This window comes from Loxodonta africana, chromosome 7 (assembly GCF_030014295.1).
Source record: "Loxodonta africana isolate mLoxAfr1 chromosome 7, mLoxAfr1.hap2, whole genome shotgun sequence".
NCBI lineage: Eukaryota > Metazoa > Chordata > Mammalia > Proboscidea > Elephantidae > Loxodonta > Loxodonta africana.
Window position 1 is genome coordinate 91,704,518 of NC_087348.1, and position 22,826 is coordinate 91,727,343.

The 22,826-nt window shown below is 37.1% G+C and overlaps 1 protein-coding gene across 1 annotated transcript in view; it reads right to left on the reverse strand.

Moving 5' to 3' along the window:
- PGM2L1 (phosphoglucomutase 2 like 1) overlaps positions 1-22,826 on the reverse strand; it is a 67,194-nt gene that overhangs the window by 16,311 nt on the left and 28,057 nt on the right. The window contains exons 2-6 of the mRNA XM_003420041.4: positions 17,732-17,899; positions 14,972-15,078; positions 13,991-14,075; positions 11,559-11,642; positions 6,669-6,862 (exon numbers count right to left, since the gene is read on the reverse strand). Of these exons, the coding sequence (XP_003420089.1) occupies positions 6,669-6,862; positions 11,559-11,642; positions 13,991-14,075; positions 14,972-15,078; positions 17,732-17,899 (638 nt within the window). The remainder of the gene's footprint in view (positions 1-6,668; positions 6,863-11,558; positions 11,643-13,990; positions 14,076-14,971; positions 15,079-17,731; positions 17,900-22,826) is intronic.

Sequence of the window (22,826 nt, forward strand, 5' to 3'; positions counted from 1 at the left end):
GAAATTTGTCCATTTCACCTAGGTTTTCAAAGTTGTTGAAGTAGAGTTTTTCATACTACTCTGTTATGATTCTTTTTATTTCAGTTGGGGCTGCTGTAATGTCCTCCGTTTCATTTACTTGGGTTATTTGCGTCTTCACCTGTTTTTCTTTTGTCAATTTGGCCAACAGTTTGTCAATTTTGTTAATCCTTTCAAAGGACCAACTTTTGGTTTTGTTGATTCTTTCTATTGTTTTTCTATTCTCTATTCTATTTATTTATGCTCTGATCTTTATTATTTCCATTCTTCTGGTGGCTGTAGGCTTCTTTTGCTGTTCTCTTTCTATTTCTCTGAGTTCTATAGCTAATGTCTTCATTTTATCCCTTTCTTCTTTTTTGATATGTGCATCTATCGGCATAAATTGACCTCTGAGCACTGCATTTGCTATGTCCCAAAGGTTTTGGTATTATGTGTTTTCATTCTCATTTGATTCTAGGAATTTTTTATCCCATCTTTGATTTCTTCTATTACCCAGTGGTTTTTAAGCAGGGTGTTATTCAGTTTCCATATAATCGATTTTTTCCCCTTACTCTTCCTGTTGTTAATTTCTACTTCAATGGCATTGTGATCAGAGACGATACTTCGCATTATCTCAAAGTTTTGGATTTTGTCGAGGGTGTTTGTGGCCTAAGATATGGTCTATTCTGGAGAATGTTTCATGTGCATTGGAAAATAATGTATACTTTGCAGCTGTTGGGTGGAGTGTTCTATATTTGTCTATGAGTTCAAGTTGGCTGATTGTGGCCTTTAGATTTTCTGTATCTTTACTGAGTTTCCTTCTAGATGTTCTGGCCTTTACCAAGAGTGGTGTGTTGAAGTCTCCCACTATTATTGGGGAACTGTCAATTTCTCTTTTAAGTGCTGTTAGAGTTTGTTTTATGTACTTTGGAGCCCTGTCATTGGGTTCATAGGTATTTATTATGGTTATGTCTTCATAATGGATCATCCCTTTAATCATTATATAGTGTCCTTCTTTGTCTTTTATGGTGGATTTTGTTTTAAAGTCTATTTTATCTGAGATTAGTACTGCCACTTCTGCTATTTTTTGGTAGCTGCTTATTTGATATATTTTTTTCTATGCTTTGAATTTTAATAAGTCTACATCTTTGTTTCTAAGGTGTGCCTCTTATAGACAGCATATTGATGGATCCTTTTTTTAAAATCCATTCTGTCATTCTCTGTCTCCTTATGGATGCATTTAGGCCATTTAGGTTCAGTGTAATTATTGATAGGAATGAGTTTATTGCTGTCATTTTGTGATGCTGATGTTTTCTTTGTTCCTCTTACTCTCCTTTGCTGAATTCCTTTTGTCTGTGTATTTTTAATTCATTTCTTTTGTTTTTGTAGATTGTTTTTACTGAGACTTTATGTTTTTCTTCTTTATTTTGATGAGCAGGTTTGTTAACTTTCTTTGTGGTTACCTTGAAATTTACCCTTATCTTCCTAGGTTTGAACTAGTCTATTATTACCTGGATTTGTCTTGCGTTCCTCTCTGTTAGAAAGCTCTATACCTACATCATTTATTCCCTCTATTATTGTTCTGACGTTGTTGTGATTTACAGATTAAGTTCTCTGGTTATCTGTTGTAAATCTTTTGGTTTTGAATAGTCCTTGAGAGTTCATTTCCTAGGTTGGTATGTGGCTGGTGTGATCTTGTGTCCTAGATTCAGGCTGTCGTGTGATATTGTTTGTTCTCAAACCAAAGGACTCCCTTTAATTATTACTGTAAGTTTGGTTTGGTTTTTACATATTCCCTTAATTTCTGGGAATATGTAAAAATTTCACCATCATATTTGAATGAGAGTTTTGCAGTATATATTATTCTTGGTTGGCAATTTTTTCTTTCAAGGTTTTATATATGTCATCCCATTGCCTTCTTGCCTGCATGGTTTCTGCTGAGTCATCAGAGCTTAATCTTACTGGCTCCCCTCTGTCTGTGACTTTTCATTATTCTCGAGCTGCTCTCAGGATTCTTTCTTTGTCTTTTACCAAGTGTGATTATGATATGTCTTGGTGATTTTCTTTTGGGGTCTATCCTATATGGGTTTCATTGAGCTTCTTGAATGGTCAGTTTTTCATCTTTCATAATATTAGGGAAGTTTTCCATCAGAAATTCTTCAATGATCCTCTCTGTGTCTTCTGTTTTCTCTCCTGTTCTGGAATTCCAATCACTCACAAATTTTTGCTTTTCATTATATCCCACATCATTCTCAGGGTTTCTTCATTTTTCCTTGTTCCTTTTTCTGATTTTTCCTCAAAGTGGTATCCAAGAATTTGTCTTCAATTTCGCTGATCCTGTCTTCCATTGTTTCAAACCTGCTCTTCAGACCATCTATGACATTGTCTACTTCTGAAATCTTGCTGGTTATTTTTTGGACTTCTAATTGTTGTTTTTGTATAATTTCTAGTCGTGAATTTATTTTGACATTTTGCTCCTGTATTATTTGCCTGAATTATTCCACTGTTTTACCTGTATTTTCCATGAATTTGTCTTTTTTCCCCCCTCATTTTTGTCTGTTTTTTGCTTCAATTCTTGGATAGCTCTGAATATTAGAGACCTGAATTTCCTATCAGGTAGTCCTAGTACCTTTTCTTCTACCAAAAAGTCATCTGGTGTTTTATTCTGGATGCCTGCTGGAACCATCCTGTCTTGTTGTTAATATGTTTTGATGTTGTCTGCTGTCTTCAGGACATTCAGTAGTTACTTTCTTTGTTTATTATTGCAGATTTGTTTGTTTCTTCCTGCTTTTTTGTTGTATTTGGTTATGTCTGAGCAGGTGGGCTGTGTATTCTTTGCTTTGTGCTCATCTGTTGGCACGATACCTTTCATCTTCTTGTCCAATGGGCAGGGACAGTCTCTTAGCTATGGTGCAGCAGAGCAGGTCCAGCTGAAGGGGAGGGGCTGGGATGGGTTGTTTGTGGCATGTACTGGGGCTGACAAGGCAGGCTGGGGGTCAGTGCAGGGCAGGTTCTGGTAGGCCGTGCCTATACTGCTCAGGGGTGCAATGTTCAGTGCACGGTGAAGATAGGCAGGAGGGAGAGGGAGGTTGTGATGTGTGCAGCTAAGTTAGGTATGGGAAAGAAGAGAGAGAGAAAAGAGAAATAAGAACAACAAAAAAACTGCTGAGGGAGCCTGTCATTGGAGTGGAGAGATGAGAAACCAAGAAATGAAGGAAAAAAAAGAGAGAGAAACAATAAATTAAATATATTTTTTAAAAAATGCCCCCAGGGATCCCACTGGCAACTGAGAAGTGGCTCCCAGGCCTCGTGGCACAGTTCGTCTACAAGGTGGTGGAGATAACACACAGCACCAGGTATTCAGGAGACAGGAAAAGAAGGAAAGCAGAGAGAGATGAGAAACTGAGAAATGAAAAAAAACAAAAAGGAAAAAAGAAAATACAAAAAAAAAAAAAAAAGAGACAGGTCCCCCAGGGATCCCACTGGCAAAGCTGCATAGACCAGGGAAGTGGTTCCCAAGTCGTGCAGTACAGCCTGGCTAGAAGGGGTGGAGATGGCACACAGTGCCAGATATTCAGGAGACAAGAAAAGAAGGTGAGTAGAGAGATGGGAAACAGAAATGAAGAAAGACAAAAAGGAAAGAAGAAAAAAAAAGATAAGAAATGCCCCTAGGAATCCCAGTGAAGTACAGCTTGGCTAGAAAGGGCAGAGATGGCACATCGCACCAGGTATTTAGGAGACAGGAAAAGAAGGTAAGTAGAGAGGCGAGAAACAGAAATGAAGAAAAACAAAAAGGAAAAGAGAAAAGAAACAAACAAAAAAAAGGCCCCAGAGATCCCACCTGCATGGCAGCACGGACTGAGGAAGCAGTTCCCCAGCCGAGTGGTATTTCACAGCCTGTTGAGAAGAAACAAAGATGGCACACAGAGCCAGGTGTTCGAGAGAAAGGAGGGGAAGGAGGTGAGAGGCACAGAAGGAACCAAAAGAAGCTGAAAAAAAAAGCAACATCAGCAACAAAGAAATGGCACCGAAGGAGCCAACCAGTGCAGGCAGGGCGAATCCAAGTGGCACATAACAGGCGCCTCCTGGCTGAGCGACCTCATCCCACTGAGAAGTGATGGAGGCTGTGCAGGGGGAAGAAGGGTGGGGGGTGGAAAAGTGTGCATTGCTGGTTACTGGGTGCTGTCTCCTCTGGGAGCTCCATTAAACTGCTTTCCCATACTCTCTGTTTGCCAGTCTTCAACATGAGCCCAAGATGGCGTATTCATGCTGCATTAGCTGACAGGGGACCTCCGCTCGTATCTCTCCTTGCTCTCTGTTCTCTGTTAGTTTCTTACTCGATTCGGTGCTTGGTTGAGTTATCTCTTCATTTGATGGTTAGTGTTCCAGGATTGATGTTTGTCTGTTTTACTTAGTTTCTAGGGTCTTTGCTGTAACACTGAACTCTTGAGGCTCCTTTTTTTTCACCCTATTCCCCAATCCTCATTAAACCTATATCTCCTTCCTTTTCTCCAAATTATTAATTTGCACCACTATCTACCCAGCTATTAAAGTCAGAAACTCACTAGTCATCTTTAAGTCCTTCCCTTCTCTTTCTGCCTACATTCAATTCATCTACAAGTCTGTCTCCAAATATCTCTTAAATCTGTCTACTTCTATTTCCACTGTAACCACTCTAGTCTAAGCTATTACCTTTTCTTTCTTTCTAACTAACTGGTCTCCCTGCTTTCACTCTTACATATATACCAATTGCCATCAAGTTGGTTCCGATTCATGGTGACCCCTGTGTGTCAGAGTGAACTGTGTTCCATAGGATTTTCAATTGCTGATTTTTTCTGGAAGTAGATTGCCAGGCCTTTCTTCCGAGGTACTTCTGGGTGAACTCAAACCTCCAACCTTTCAGTCAGCAGCTGAGCATATTAACCATTTGTTTTACCCAGCAACTTTCTACTCTTAAAAACTTCCCTCTAATCCAGGCATAGTAGCCAGAATGATCTTTTTATAAAGTAAATCAAATAGTGCTACCACCTGCTTAAAAGCTCTTCAATGGTTTCCCAATGCATCTGGAATTAAATCTCAACTCCTTTTCATGGTCTACAAGGAACCACTTTGATCTGTTTCCTGCCTCATTTTCCCCCTCTTTCATTCCCACCCTCTACTCCCACACTTCACTTACTGCCCTCTAGTTTTTCTGGCTGTCTGTCTTTTCTCAGAATACACCAAGCTCTTTTCCATTTCAGAATCTTTAGCTTGCTGTTTCCTCTGTCTAGAATGTTCTTTCTTGTCTGCCAGCCCTCTCATCTGTAATCAGGACTAACTCATTACCGTTCTTCAGATCAATTTAAATGTCATTTCCTCAGAGGAGCCTTTTCAGACTACCATTCTCTAAAGGAGATCTATCCCATTATCCCCATCATAGCACCCTACTTCCTTCATAGCACCAATGACAATCTGTAACTATCTTATAATTATTTTATTTGACTGCTGAGAAAATGTAAATTCCTTGAGGTAGAGACATCATCTGTTTTGCTCGAAATTTTCAGTGCCTGGATCAGTGCTTGACATATAATGTGTTAAATGATTGACAATTCTTTTCATGATACTTCAGAGTTAAAATGACTCTTATTAAAGTGTATATACGTAAACACACAGAGATAACAAAAATACCAAATTCTTTTAGATTTACTATAGGTAGCAGCATTTGGAGCCCTGTTGGCGCAGTGGTTAAGAGCTTGGCGGCTAACCTGACGGTCAGCAGTTTGAATCCACCAGCTGCTCCTGGGAAATCCTATGGAGCAATTCTACTCTGTCCTATAGGGTTGCTATAAGTCAGAATCCACTCGACCACAATGGGTTTAGGTTTTTTTTTAGCAGCATTTAGCTGGTACTACTGCTCACTTCTCATTTGGGAAGGAGAAACAAATAATTTATAGCTTAATGGAAGTATTTTTAGAAATAAAAAACTAAAATCTATTTTGTACCATAGGGAAAATACATTAGCAAGCCAGGTTCTTTTCTATCAAGTGTGAGCTTCATGTGAAAGTCAAATTTTAAACAAAATATCCTGATCTTATATAATAGAGCTTTTTAAAAAGCTTTATTGAGATATGATTCACATTTTATAAAATTTAACCAATGTAAAGCATACAATTTAATGGCTTTCAGTATATTCACAGAGTGGTGCAACTATCACCACAATCAATTTTAGAACATTCTCATTATCCCAGAAAGAAACTCTGTATCCCAAAGCCACCCCCCCCAATTCTCCCATTCCTCCCAGCCCTAGGCAACCACTAATCTACTATCTGTCTCTGCAGATTTGCCTGTTTTCGACATTTCATATAAATGTAATCATACATTATGTGGTTCTTTGTAACTGGCTTCTCTCACTTAGCATATTTTCAAGGTTTATCTGGTTATAAAGTATCAGTACTTTATTCTTTTTTGTGGCTGAATAATATTCCACTGTATATATATATATACCACATTTTATTTATCCATTCAGTTGATGGACATTTGGTTTGTTTCCAATTTTTTGCTATTAGGAATAAAGCTATTTAGCTATAATATTTTAAAATAATGAATAGATAACAAATTTTTATCCCTCTTTCCTCCTTTCATTTTTTAAAATTATTCTGAGGTAATGCTACCCTATATTCCCACTTGGATACCTGTAAAAACAGATCTTTTTCAGATCTTCCATGTATCTTTTACAAATGTCCTGCAGAGGATCTTTCTTCAGTGGGCTGGTATCCACTAAGTTATCATTCCAGGAACCATTCCAGGGTTCCACGCATTCTTCTATACATTTCAGAATTTCTTTATCATGAGGAGATGTGATCTGGGCACCAGTTTCCCAATAAACCTAGAGATAGGTAAATACAGCTATAATTACTTGAATTGTTTGTCAGATTCTATCTTAACTACAGTAGAGATCTTTGGCTATATAAAGGAGCATACCAAGTGAATCAAACAGAAGATGTTGACATGGGGCTAATTTAATAAATACCAAAGGATACTGATGTTATTGAAGACTCCACAGAGACTCTTCAGTAATACAATCACGCATTATTTTTCTCTTTTAGAAGTATACTTTAATAACAATACAAATAAAATATAAGCAGGGTATCATTATGACAACATTATAATATACCATACTGTCAAATCGTATCCTTAGATTTATAATGATATACTGAAGATAATCTTAGAAAGAATGGAATATCTCACAAAACTTGATACTAATTATAAAATGGTTCTGTTACATGATATAGAAGAAATAATTTTTCAGTTATAAATTAAAGTAGAATTTATGTCATACCAGATAAAGTCAGGAAAGATTATTAACATGTTAATTACTCATTTACATTTCCCAAGTTGTCAGTTTGCCAAGTAGCTGGATCAATAAGACCTTAGAAGTTACCCAAAAAGTCAGAAAATGAATTTCTAGTAATTCACAGTTAGAAGTGACTCTGCTTAGAGGGTATCTATACCGGCTTCTACCATGTATATGGCATAAATCCCTTCTATTGCATCTTACATGAAGGAAAGAATAATTTGAATATCTATATACCAAGCTCTATGCTAAGTAATACGGTAGACTAGATGACCCGAAAACGCTTTAAAAATACCTCAAAATGCTAGATAAAGTATTAAAAAAAAAATTATCTAAATGTATAGCTATTGACTTTGGTGAAGGATAAGACAATACACAATACTGGGGAAGCCAGCACAACCTGTACAAGGCAAGGTCATGGAAGCTCCACAGACACATCCAAACTCCCTGAGGGACTGAATTGCTGGCTGAGGGCTGTGGGGACCAATGGTCTTGGGGAACGTCTAGCTCAATTGGCATAACACAATTTATAAAGAAAATGTTCTACATTCTACTTTGGTGAGTAGCGTTTGGGGTCTTAAAACCCTGTGAGTGGACATCTATGATACTCCACTGGTCTCACCCCTCCAGGTGCAAGGAATAATAAAGAAAACTTAAGATATAAGGGAAAGATTAGTCCAAAGGACTAATGGACTTCATCTACCATGGCCGCCACCAGACTGAGTCCAGTACAACTAGACAGTGTCCAGCTACCACCACTGACTGCTCTGACAGGGATCACAATACAGCATCCCACACAGAGCTGGAGTAAAATGTAGAACAAAATTCTAACTCAAAAAGAGAGATCAGACTTGCTGGCTTGACAGAGACTGAAGAAACCCTGAAAGTATGGGCTCTCAACACCCTTTTAGCTCAGTACTGAGGTCACTCCTGAGGTTCACCCTTCAGCCAAAGATTGAACAGGCCTATGGAACAAAACAAGACTAACGGGGTGCACCAGCCCTGGCACAGGGACTGGAAGGCAGGAGGGAGCAGGAAAGCTAGTAATAGGGAACCTAGGGTTGAGAAGGGAGAGTGCTGATATGTCGTGGGGTTGTTAACCAATGTTATACAACAATATGTGTACTAACTGTTTGATAAGAAACTAGTTCTGTAAACCTTCATCTAAAGTGCAATTAAAAAAAGGAGAGGAAAAAAAATTAAATGTATAGCTATAAAATAAAATAAATGCATAGCACAGCTCACAAGGCGGAAAGGGGAAATTCTAGGCAGTAGGGAAAAAAATAAAGAATTGAAAACCAGAGTGATAAGGCACTGAGTAGGCTGATGTGGTGCCTGGGGTTTAGAGGCTGTCCATTTATTTAGCTCTTGAGTTGCAATGTCCAAGTGCAAGGTAGGGAGTTGGAACTTAGACCCCGTAACAAAAATGGGATCCTGAAGGGTTTCACTTCTGATGAAACTATAAACCAAACCAAACCAAACCCAGTGCCATCGAGTCGATTCCGACTCATAGCGACCCTATAGGAGAGAGTAGAACTGCCCCATAGAGTTTCCAAGGAGCGCCTGGCAGATTCGAACTGCCAACTCTTTGGTTAGCAGCCATAGCACTTAAGCCACTACACCACCAGGGTTTCCGATGAAACTATAGAACAGAAAAATTTCTGCCCACTGCTATGGAGAGATGACGAGGAAGTCTGTCTCTTCCTGGGTTCTAGGTAATTGAAAAAAAACAAACTCCCTTGAAAATTCAAACCCTGAGGTCTGAACCTCAATCATCTTAGGATAAGAATTGATAAATTAATACAGAAATTGCTCCCAAGTCAGTGGTCCTGTAAAAATCTGACAGATATTAAAAACAAAACAAACAAACAAAAAACTGCTCTGGAGGGATGTTCCTGCATTCTAAGCCACAAAAAAAGATTCTTTCCATAAGCCCTGAAAGCTCACAGTGAAAATTTATAAAACATGAGAAAAAATTCCTGGCACATCTATCTTTGCCCCTTCTTCTTGTCTTGTGTGTGGACATGACACCTGGAGGTACAGCAACAATTATGTGATGGCCATGCTTAAGGGAAAGGTCAAAAAATTACAGTGATAATAGGCCTGACATCACTGAGCTACAGAACCATGCCAGCAGCCACCTACCTCTGGACTTCCTGTTATGTGAGAAAAATGAATAAAATCAGCTTAAGCCACTTTTTTGGGGTTTTCTGAACCTACAGCAGAAAGCACCCCTAATTTTTTTTATATAGTAATAGGAAAATCGATCCAACAAAATATACTCGACCAAAAGGTTGGAGGTTCAAGTTCATCCAGAGGTGCGCCTCAGAGGAGAGGCCTGATGATCTACTTCCGAAAAATCAGTCACTGAAAACCCTGTGGAGCAGGGTCCTACTCTGACACACAGGGGTTGCCAGGAGTCGGAACTGACATAACGGCAACTGGTTTGGTTTCAGAAAAGTTTCCTTTAGTAAGCTTTAAAAGAAATGTGAAAGATCTATTAAAAAAAACAAACAAACTTTAGAACACTACTAAAGGATCTAAAAGAAGTCTTGAAAGAATAGAAAGACGTATCCTATTCCTGAACAGGGAGACTTCTTAATATTAAAAAGATATTGAAGCTCTCTAAATTAATCTATAAATACAATGTGATACACCAATAAAGATGCCCAATTTTTTTTTGATTGGAAAAATACATTCCAAAGCTCATATAGAAAAATTACCATAGAAAAATTACCATATGACCCAGAAATTCCAATCCTACGTATATACCCAGAAGAATTGAAGGCAGGAATGCAAACAGAAACCTATACACCCATGTTCATTGCAGCACTTTTTGCAACAGCCAAAATGTGGTAACAACCAAGACGTCCATAACCAGACGAATGGATAAGTAAAATGTGGTATGTACACACGATGGAATATTACTCAGCCTTAAAGAGAAATGAAGTTCTGATGCATGCTACGCCATGGATGAACCTTAAAAACATTAGGCCGAGTGAAATAGGTCAGTCTCATAAGAACAAATACTGTATGATCTCACTTACAGTGTATATTCTCACCACAATTAAAAAAAGGAAAAAAAGTCAGCAAACAAAAAACTGAATTAATTATACTTTTTCCCCTATCCCTGCCCCTGTGAATGGTAACTATCTACCTAGCTGGTGTTGTGAATTGAATTGTGTTCCCCAAAAGGATATGAAGTCCTAACCCCTACATCTGTGATTGTGACCTTGTTTGGAAACGGAGTTTTTCTGTTGTTATCCAGTTAAGTAAAATGAAGTCATACCAGAGTATGGTAGATCCTAATCCCTTCTGAATGGCATCTTATAAAAGCGAAGGACAGACACAGAAACGGAGTCACATACAGAAAGAAGTCACCATATGAAAATACAAAAAACAAAGGAATGCCAAGGATTGCTGGCAGCTACTAGAAGCTAGGAGAGAGGCATGAAACAGTTCCTCTCTCAAAGCCCTCGGAGGAAACTGACACAGCCTGTATCCTGATTTGGACTTCTAGCCTCTAGCTTCTTCAAAGCCACCCACCTCGTGGTTTTGTTATAGGAGCCCTAGGAAACGGAGACAGCTTGCCACAGCCAAGAGGTTAGATTAGTATTAAACCTTCTTTTTCCCCATAAAACAGAACTCAGCATGCCCAAAATCCGCCCAAACAAAAAGAGAAACAAATACAAGAGCATGGATTCATCCCCAGAAGCCCCAAGCACTGATTCAGTACTGTGCCCGATATCTTCTATTTGCCCCTCCTTTCTTCACCTTTCTCTACTCTGCTATCACCCCAGGAGGCTGGCACATCAAATACATCCTGTGGCTAATGCGGAGCCCTGGCAGAAGACTGGAGGGAGAGGAGAACGAGGTCAAGGAGTTTATGCCTCTGGCTCTGCAAACAAACTCCCATTCATTCTTCAAGTTCTTGGTATAATACAATTTTACTTCTGAAATGGCAGGGAGAATGGATTTGAGATGGGATGGGGAAACCAAGCTCAGTGAGACACAGAGTAAAAAGAGCACTGACGAGACTTTTGTAACAGTACAGGCTGAGAAGTAATAAAGACCTTAGGAATATGCATTCCTTGAGGGCCAGCCTCAGTATTTTCATCTTTCTGTCCCCAATATCTTGCCCTCCTCCCCAGTGTAAGAAAGCAAACTCAGTACATATTATTTAAATAAGAACTATAAAATAAGCAAAAGGTCAGGAGTCAAGGTTTACCTTGTATCCATTATCTTCCTTGCGGTTATGAGATGCAGTAATCATCACACCTGCAACTGCTTTGAGCTCCTGAACCGCATACGGCTGAAAAAACAAAGACACCATAATTTCATTTTGCTTCCTAGCTACTTATATCTTTGACATTAAATTAATTTTGATTAACAGAAAAAGATATGATGGTATAAATGGCCTAAAACCTCAACAATCAACCCCAGGCTCACTTCATCTGATAATACATTATTTAAAAATGGAATTCTTTTAAATCAACAGCACTGATACCACACATTTTTGTCATGCTCTATTTCACTTAATTTAAAACACTGCTTCCTTTTCTGAAAAACTCAGAAGATAACATGTTTTTATCCAGGAGAGCTCTCAAGAGCACATTTCTTACAATTCTAGCACGTGCATTTCATAGACTGTGGGGAGGATAGATACCACATACATGAGGTGGCATCAGGAATGTGGTTTTAGACATGCTACATTTTAAATACCTATTATTCACTTAAGTAAAAGTATTAAGTAGAGAATTGTATACTCGAGTCTGGAGTCTCAAAAAGACAAATACCATATGATCTCACTTATAGGAAACCAGCAAACATAGAAACCAAAGATGATTAATGGTTACCAGAGGTGGGAGGGAGGGAGGAAGAGGGAGTTTTTGTTTGGGAGGCATTAAATTTATGTTAATGGTAGTAGAATATTTTGGAAAAAGACAAGGATAATGGTGGCACGGCTTTAGCATCTGAAATCTTCAGTCCATAAATCATTATGTAAATAACAGATATCCAACATGATCAGTCATTGTGTCACTTCTTTCAAACTATCAGTGATTGGTCACTCAGCATCTGTTATTTAGCTGTCACACAGACAGCAAAGCATGAAGTTGTGTTGCCTCCTTGTCTCCCAGTAATAAACTCATGTGACATTTTACAAAAATGGATAATTAAAAGAGGGAAATGTCCAACAAAGATGAAAGTACAGCAAAGAAACAAAAGGATGAAGTGACACCAGCAAAAAACTTAACAGTAAAGGAGCTCTAGAAACCCTGGTAGCACAATGGTTAAGTGCTCAGCTGCTAACCAAAAGCTAGGTGGTTGAAACCCACCAGCTGCTCTGTGGAAGAAAAGATCTTGTAATCTGCTCCCATAAAGATTACAGCCTAGGAAAGCCTATGGGGCAGTTCTACTCTGTCCTACAGGGTTGCTGTGAGTCGGCGTCAACTCAATAGCACCAAACAACAAACGAACCCTCAGAGATATTTCACAACATTAAAAGTACAAAGGAGAAAATGTTGGAAGCTGATCCAAACTTAGGAAGGACCATGACAATTCACAGAAAAGATACTTGCTCTTTATCTTAAGTCATATGCCAAGAAAGGTAAGCACTGTTTAAATTACTCTTTTTAAGTTTTTTACAAAGAAAACACTTTAATTCTTAATGTTTCTAATGTTTTACATTACAGTATACTAAACATTAAATTTACTATTTTTTTTCATTTTCCTATACATTTATAACCAACAGTAAGAGTACTTTTAATGTTTTAACAAAAATCTTTAAAGATCACCAAACAATTGTAATTTTTCCTACTGATTATTAAGATCACCCTGCATGGTTTTAGCTTGCAGTCATTTTTATGGTTCTGCACTACAGTACAAAGTGAGAAGTGCCTGTTGTTTCTAATGTTCATTATGCCATCTTTTTAGTTCATAAATTATTTATTAATGTCTTTTAAAAATTCCAAACATAAAAGTTTCTGTGGCTTTCCTTATTTCTAATTTTATTGCACTGGAGTCTGGAGACATGGCTTGTTCTCTGGTATTGAGACTTCCTTTGTGGTTCTGCTTGATAAGAATGTATTCTATCAACATTGGATACAGGGTTTTACACAAGCCCACATACACACCAGATCAAGTCTATTAATAGTATACTCAAATCTACCCTAACTCATTGTTGAATGATAAATCAGTTTCTGAAAAATGAGTATTAAAATATTTCACCATGACTGTGTATATGTCAGCTTGTTTAGATTAAGCTCTTAGGAGGTTCAACAAATGCTTGTTGAATGAAAACAAATGCAAGGCAAGTTTTATTTTCCTTCCTTTGGTCCTTCGTATCACTTAACATAGAACTACATGGATGACAAAGATTTGCACCTTGGTTGATTTAAGAAATCATTTCAAGGGCAGAAAATAACACAACACAAACCAAAACCAAACCTGTTGGTGCTGAGTCAGTTTTGACTCACAGTGACCCTAGAGGACATAGCAGAACAGCCCCACAGGGTTTCCAAGGCTGTAAATCCTATGGAAGCAGACTGCCACAACTTTCTCCCATGGAGTGGCTGGTGGGTTTCAACCTCTGACCTTTCAGTCAGCAGTTGAATGTTTAACCACTGCACCACCAGGGCTCCTTTAACATGACATACTTACTACAAAAGGTGTAGGAACGTATCTTGAAAAAAGGTACACAGGCACGTCTTTAGCTAGTAAGACTGCAGCAGTGAGTTTAGCAAGCCTTAAAAAGAGAGAGAGATTTCACTTAGTTTTTAAAAATCAACCTTCCACAAAATAAATGCTTCACCTTACAAGTATTCTGAATACACAGTAGCCTAATACAACCAATTCTTATAATCACTGGCTATTTAAGCTTCTTGCTCCAACTTAAAGATAAATAGAATTTTTAAAAAAAGGAGTTTAACAATGAACAGAAATTAACAATTTAACCTCTTCTTTTCCCTTTATTCACTTTTCACTTTTCATGGCTCTTTTACCAAGAAATAAATACCACAATAAATAAATAAAACCATAATAAATAATCAATATGCATAATTACCCCAGAAAAACAAAACAAAAAACATTACCTGTTGAGCTGACTCAGACTCATGGCAACCCCATGGGTGTCAGAGTAGAACTGTGCTCCATAGGGCTTTCAAAGGCTGATTTTTTCAGAAGTAGATGGCCAAGCCTTTCTTCCAAGGTGCCTCTGGGTGCACTCAAGCTGCCAGCGTTCCAGGTAGCAGCCAAGCATGTTAACCATTTGTATCACCCAGGGACTCTACCTTCTGAAAATAAGACCCTGAAAAAAGGTATCACTGTATCATGATTATCTATGTACGAATATAGCCTAGAACTACTGAAATAGGACTATAAAGACAGAATATAAACCACAAAATAACTCCTGCCCACTACAGTTTACATTCTAAGTACAAACTCTTTAAATATTTAAAATTTAACTCCTTTCTATAAAAGCTAAAGCTTATCTTTGAAATGCTGCTGTTTCCATTTCAGCTGTAAAATCAACCCATTTCTATTTGATACTCTCCTGTTTCAGAAATCCTACTGTTGGAAAAAAAAAAAATAATAATGTTTTATTCCAATCCAACTTAACCTTTGAAACAATTAACACTATACCTCTGGCTGCTGCAGCTGCTAGTTACTTGACCCCGGGTGTCATACCCAACAACAAAGCCTCTCTGCTTGAAGTCTGAGAAAGATCTCTCAAGGTATTTGTACATCCCCTGAAGCAGATAAACATAAAAGATTAGGTCCTGACTAATACTTGCATTTTATAAAACTTAAAATCTCTTATTTTCATGTTTGGTGTATAGCTTGTTGGCTCCCAGGGAACTAACTGGCTTTTGCCTTTATGCTCATGTTTACTAATATGGGAATGATATTGTTCAATCTACAAATGCAAGATGACAAATTTATTTATTTCCTGGCATTTCAGACACATTTAATATCATAGAAATCTCAATTAAGTAACCATCTAATCTAATACAATACATAAAATATTGCAAAAAAAAAAAAAAAAAAAAGACTTGGAATGAGTCAGTATGCTAAAAAGATTGTTAGAAGTGCCAAAAGAAATGATTTCTTGCCTTCAAAGCTACAGAAAACAGAATTTTGTCTATTTTAGGCCCTTGCTAAATCCTATGATTGCAGCTAACCAAAAGGTCTAACCTATTTATGATCCAAACATTTTAAAATCAAACAACATATTTCTCTATTAGAACACATTTTAATCCCATTTGTAACTCCTTGGTTTTAAAATCTCATGGAAAAAGAAATCTCACAAACTATGAAAATTTGCAATCAAGAGTCACAAAAAAATGTAATGAAGTATTTAACATTGAAAACATTGCGATAAACTAAAACCATTTAACTATCTATGGATGATTTGTTAATTTTAATAAATGAACACTTTCATTCTCTAAAAATAACACTTTATATTGTTACAGTCCTTCAAAATTACTTTCACAAATGTTGTCATGTTTAATCCTTACAATAATCCTGAAAGCAGGAAATGCAAATATCATTCCTATTTCTGTCTCTGTCTCTAACATTTCTTCAAAAAAGAGGAGTCAGTATAAGATCAAAGCTCCATCCAAGGCTATTCATTCAGTAAAAATTAAGTGATACTGATTATGGAAGACCTGCTAGTGTATGGCAGATAGTAAGTGTGTATGTGGCAACACCAAACCAGGCTCCAATGACTTCTGGTCCATGGATGGTCTTTCAGCTATAATTACTTTAGCTCCCCTCCCTATCTACTCCCTGTGTGTGTGGGCGGGGTGGGGGGAGGCTTCATATAGACCAAATTATCCACTTTCACCAATTTATTCACTTCTGATGATGATATCCATTGCCGCTGAGTCAATTCCAACCTATAGCAGCCCTATAGGACAGAACAGAACTGCCCCATAGGGTTTCTAAGGAGCGACTGGTGGACTCGAACTGCCCATCTTTTTGGTTAGCAGCCAAGCTCTTAGTCACTGCACCACCAGGGCTCCTCTAATGATGATGCTGTCCTAAAGCCTCACAGAACTTATATTTCTCTCTGCTATGAGAATCCATCTTTTTTTTAAAGAATCCATCTTATCTTATCTTATCCCCTTATAGCTAGATTCTGAAAAAGGCTGAGGTTTAAGAATCAAATTCAATGAGATTCAAATGCCTATTAAATGTCACACTTTTATAGAAATTGATTTTTTCAATCACCTCCTCCACTTCTTTCGTTAAAGTCAAGAAGTCTTCATTTCAAATGAAAGCTTATGAGGAAACCCAATACAGGTAGTCCCGAACTTGCGATGTATTCAAGTAACAAAGAATTGCACTTATGACTGTTTTTTTTTTTTTTTTTGCTTGTACTACATACAACGTTTAAGCATGTAATTTGCCGATGTTATCATTCTCAGGTGTTCACTTGCCAATATTTACATGTAATGTTTCCAACCCCCAAAGACAAATAAAGATACTGCTAATAAAAGGCAATAATAATGAAATCTTAAAAAAAAAAAAAAAAGAGGTATTCAACTTACATTAGAACCAACTTATGACGGAGTTGTTGGAACAGAACCCTGTCATAAGTCGGGACTGCCTGTATGAAACAAAGATTTAACTGAAGCATCTCTACTTGAGGAATAAAAAAGACATGAGAGATAAGGTGATATGTATCCCACCTACTCAGCCCCTGCATTAGCCCTTGACTTCATAGAACCCCTCAGAACAAGGCTAAAGCTTGATTTACTCTTTGGCAGTATCGATTAGAATTATGCACACTGAGCAATTCTCCAGTCCAGAACTATTTTTTGTATACGTTAAATGTATTCTTGGCTTCAAAAGTAGTTCCTTGAAGTAGAAATTTTCACTTGAAAGAAAAGTAATTTGTTTCACCAAGAATGAGCTGCATAAAAATGCTGAGAAATAAAATAAATTGTATCATATCATGCATTGTCTTAAAGAACTCTCAAAATGGACACAGAAAGCCATGTTAAAAGGACATATATTCGACTAAATTTTCCAAATACTTTGGTTGACCTTTATCAATGGCCATATGCCAAATTGAGGGTATTCATCTTCTTTCTAAGTTTGTTTCTTTGTACTAATTTGACATGTCAATATCCACTTCCTGATTTTAAATGCAAAGTAAAATTATTACAATGATAACTAAAATAACAGTCAAAAAGTTAGTCTGCAACCTTGAAGGCACAGAAATGATTTCTAAAATAAGCCTTAGGGAAGACCAAAAGTACATTTTATACTTCATCAGAGTACGTTCCTAAAAATAAAGTTAATTTTTAAAAATAAAGGCACTACCTAATTCATAAAACAAACAAAAAAAAACAAGAATGAGAAAAAGTACACATATAACACTTTATAATAAATTACCTGTGTTGACTGTATTACTGTAAGATCATTAATATAGCAAAACCCTGCGCCCATGGCAGAACGAAGTCCTGCAGTCCCAAAGGTCATCCGACAACAAAGACGATCTCGAAGTTCCTTGTTCATCCCATTTCGTAACAGATTCTCAATTTGCTCTTTTGTTTTGGGATTCTATAAAAAAGAAACATTAAAACCTAATCAGGATCATAAGCAGAGTCCTAACACTAAGAGTTTCTGAGGCGCCAATAAGAATTATGCGTATATCACAAGGTTCTACATTCACTAAAAATTCCATAGTGCTACTTACAAATATTAGTATGTATAATAAAAATAATAGATGCCATTTACTGAGTCCCCAAAGAAGCCAGGACCTATTGAAGATGATTTATGTATCTCTAATCGTCATATTTTTATAAAGGGCACATACTAGTAAATACACAGCCTACATAAAAATACGAGTATCTATTAAGAAGAAAATTTAAACAAGGTTATTTTGGCTACTATCATATTATTCCAATGACTAAGATACCATCAGATATGATAGTGAGGTCAAAGAGATTTAAAACTAAAAGATAGGTGCACGACTGGCAAAAATGAAAATGACTGAAAATCTTCAGTACGATAGAGGGTACCCACCACATATCTGTCAGTTTGTCATATTATTGAGGCTTGTGTGTTGCTGTGATACTGGAAGCTTTGCCACCCATATTTCAAATACCAGCAGGGTCACACTTGGTGGTCAGGTTTCAGTGGAGCTTCCAAACTAAGACAGATTAAGAAGAAGGGCCTGGCAGTCTACTTCTGATAAAACTGGCCAGTAAAAAACCTTATAAATAGCAGCAGAGCATTGTCTGATATAGTGTCGGAAGATGAGCCCCTTAGGTTGAAAGACACAGAATATGACTGGGGGAAAAGCTGCCTCATCATGACGTGGATGGAGTCAAGCATTCGGGACCTTCACTTGCTGATATGGCATGACTCAAATGAGAAGAAACAGCTGCAAATATCCATTAATAATCAGAATGTGGAATGTACGAAGTATGAATCTAGGAAAATTGGAAGCTGTCACAAATGAAATGGAACGCATAAAGATCGATACCCTAGGCATTAGTGAGCTGAAATGGATTGGTGTTGGCCATTTTGAATCAGACAATTGCATGGTCTCTATGCCAGGAATGACAACTTGAATAGGAATGGCATTGCATTCATTGGCAAAAAGAACATGTCAAGATCTATTCTGAAGTACAGGATAATATTCATATGCCTACAAGGAAGACCAGTTAATATAACTATTATTCAAATTTGTGCACCAATCACTAAGGCCAAAGATGAAGAAACTGAAGATTTTTACCAATTTCTGTGGTCTGAAATTAATCAAACTTGCAATCAGGATACACTGATAATTACTGGTGATTGAAACGTGAAGGCTGGAAACGAAGGATCAGTAGTTAGAAAACCTGGCCTTGGTGATAGAAACAATGCCAGAAATCGCAAGATAGAATTTGGCAAGACCAACAACTTCTTCAATGCAAATACCTTTTTCCAGCAACATAAATGGCAACTACACACGTGGACCTTGCCACATGGAATGCAAAGGAATCAAATCGACTACATCTGTGGAAAGAGATAATGGAGAGTCTCAATATCCTCAGTGTGAACAAGGCCAGGGGCCAACTGTGGAACAGACCATCAATGGCTCATATGCAAGTTTAGGCTGAAACGGAAGAAAATTAGAACAAGTCCACGAGAGCCAAAGTACGACCCTGACTATAAGCCACCTGAATTTAGAATCTCAAAAATAACTTTGATGCATTGAACACTAATGACCGAAGACATGACGAGTTATGGAATGACATCAGGGACATCATACATAAAGAACGCAAGAGGTCATTAAAAAGACAGGGAAGAAAGAAAAGACCAAAATGGATGTCAGAAGAGACTCTGAAACTTGTGGAAGAAATGATAAAATAAAATAGCTGAAAAGAAGATTTCAAAAGGCAGCTTGAAAAGATCAGGGCTGTGACCTGACTAAGGGTGTTGCATCCTACCCTAATCCTCTTCCACATAACCTACTGTGTGGTTGAAAATCAGGAAAGTTGTGTATCAGTGTTGTATCCTTTCACCATACCTATCCAATCTGTATGCCAAGCAAATAATCTGAGAAGCTGGACTAGATGATGAAGAACTCGGCATCAGGACTGGTGGAAGATTCATTAACAACCTGCGGTATGCAGCTGATACAACCTTGCTTGCTGAAATTGAAGAGGACTAGAAGGACTTACCGATGAAGACCAAAGACCACAGCCTTCAGTATGTATTATATGTGAATACCTTTTACCTCACAACCTGTTCTCCTTTTCTCACCCATAAACCAAAAAAAAACAAACCCAGTGCCATTGAGTTGATTCCAACTCATAGGAAACCCTGGCGGTGTAGTGGTTAAGTGCTATGGCTGCTAACCAAAAGGTGGGCAGTTCGAATCCACCAGGCACTCCTTGGAAACTCTATGGGGACAGTTCTACTCTGTCCTATAGGGTCGCTACGAGTTGGCATCGACTCGATGGCAATGGGTTTTCTCACCCATAAAACCTATAGACGCTATTAATAAGTTCTGAATCTATAAAATATACATTAGAGATGCTTTCTCAAATATAAATTATTACTTGGTTTTTAAATGTGCTCTCTCATTCACAATTCATTCATTACTTGAGGGTAGGAGAGGCCTAGTCAGCAAAAACAAGAGGAAAATTGTTCAATCTATGCCAACTATTAAGAAAAGCACCTCTAAAATTATGTCAGTATGGAAGTTATTTGATTTATACCCATTTCAGAAATGTTGATCTACTATATAAAATGAAAATTAATTATTTAAAAAGTATATGCATTGAATCTGAACTAAATTTGCTATTAACATATCATAGAATCCTAATAATTTTAGTACCCAAAAAAAGTAATCTTGTAGACAATTCGAAGAGATTTTAGCGACTGCTAACATTTTCTATACTTCACCAGAAATAAAACTGATTGCTTAGTATGAGATCAGTAAGCTAAAGAATACAGAATTAAAGCCATGCATTATTTTTAAATTTTACCTGTATACCAAAAATTTTCCTTTAGGTTCTAATCCTACGAATTGCTGCAACTTTACATGGCTGAAATGAAGAAAGCAAAGTGTCTTCTTACATAACACTTCACGGAGTTTTAGTTTTTCCATATTGTAGGACCATAAAGCTCAAAATTCAAAGAAACATAAAAGAACGGATTAAAAAACCAACCAAAAAATCATTTTTTTGAGCCTCTTCTAACAAACTTAACTTCTTACAAACTTTCATAGATGCGAAGAAAGCTATACACGAGACCAAAATCACATCATATAAAAGTATTAGCATTCACTTATGAAGGATCATTTTAGATTTACCCCAAGCTTTTCTGAACCTATTAAATTTGTAATTAGGGGACTTCTGTATTATTTATGCATAAAACATGAGAAAAAATTAATCATCATTATATAAAACAAATTAAGTTTGCCAATGAGGCATTTATCTGTAAATCTTCTTTCCTACTTTTTTATAAACCTAGTATTTTTATAATTTTTATATACTTTGAACCTATCAATATTCTAGTACTAAACTTAACAGCTTAAAAACAATCTAAACCATGACCCTCACTATTTAGGTTAGAACAGATCTAGAAGAACATAATATATATTAATAACCCCAAATCCTATTGTTACATATCTAAAGAGAAACCAGTATGCAAAATTGACTCTTTAGTAACTTAAATACATCTAAAATTGCAAAACCATAAATATTTTTAAATGTTACTGACAGACTTGTGTCTAAACAATAAATACCACTTTTCTGTAACTGCAGAGAAAAAACTTTTAAGTTTATTTGTAAACAGAAGTTAAAAAAAGAAACTGCAATCTGAAAATCTGAAGAGTAAACACAACTGACATTTACTTCTGAGGGTCAGCCAGCTTGAAGATCCAAAACTACAGTCCAGAAGCAGAACATGTTTTCCAAACCAGGTCCTTCTTTACTGAGTTCAAAATGTACTCGTGCAGAATCAATCATTATTTCCCATTTAAAAGATCTTTGTGTAAACTGTAAATTTAATTTCCTTATCTTTAAGAAGAAGGTAGGATGGTAGAGAAACATCTCAGAAACGGAGGGTGAGAATGGTTGCACAATTTGAAGAATGTAATCAATGTCACTGGACTGTACTTACAGAAACTGTTAAATTTTTTTTTTAACTTTTACATTCATTATTTTATTTCTAAATTTTATTTATTTTGTTGTTATTGAGATATATACACAGCAAAGCATAGACCAATTCAAGTTTCTACATATACAATTTAGTGACATTGATTACATTCTTTGAGTTGTGCAGCCATTCACACTCTCCTTTTCTGAGATGTTCCTCCCTCATTAACATAAACTCACTGCCTCCTAAGGTTCCTATCTAATCTTTCGAGTTGCTGTTGTCAGTTTGATCCCATATAGTTCTTAAAAGTGCTTAGTGCTCAAGGCAGACCTTTGTTACTAGTTAAGCTAAATATTGTTCAGTTTTAAGATGACTTCAGGGAATATTTTTGGTATCAGGTTTAAAGGTTATCTCAGGGAAATAGTTTCAGGGGTTCATCCAACCTTCATGACTCCAGGAAGCCTGGAGTCTATGTGCATTTGAAATTCTGTTCTGCATTTTCCCACTTTTGATCAGGATTCTTCTATGGAATCTTTGATCAAAATGTTCAGTAATGGTAGCCAGGCACCATCCACTTTTTCTGGTGTCATGGCAAAGGAGGTAGGTTATTCATGGAGGCAACTCCATATCTTCCTCCAATTCCTGACTCTCCTTCTTCTTCTGTTGCTCCAGGTGAATAAGGACCAATTGTTGTGCCTTGGGTGGCTGCTTGCAAGCTTTTAAGACCCCAACCACTACCCAGTGAAATAGGAGATACAATAGAAGCACTAAACATGTTATTAGGCCAATTAACTGGGATGTCCCATGAAATCATGACCCTAAACCTCCAAACCAAGGAATTAAATCCCATGAAGTGTTTAACTGTACATAAGCAGCCTCAGCAGTTACAATT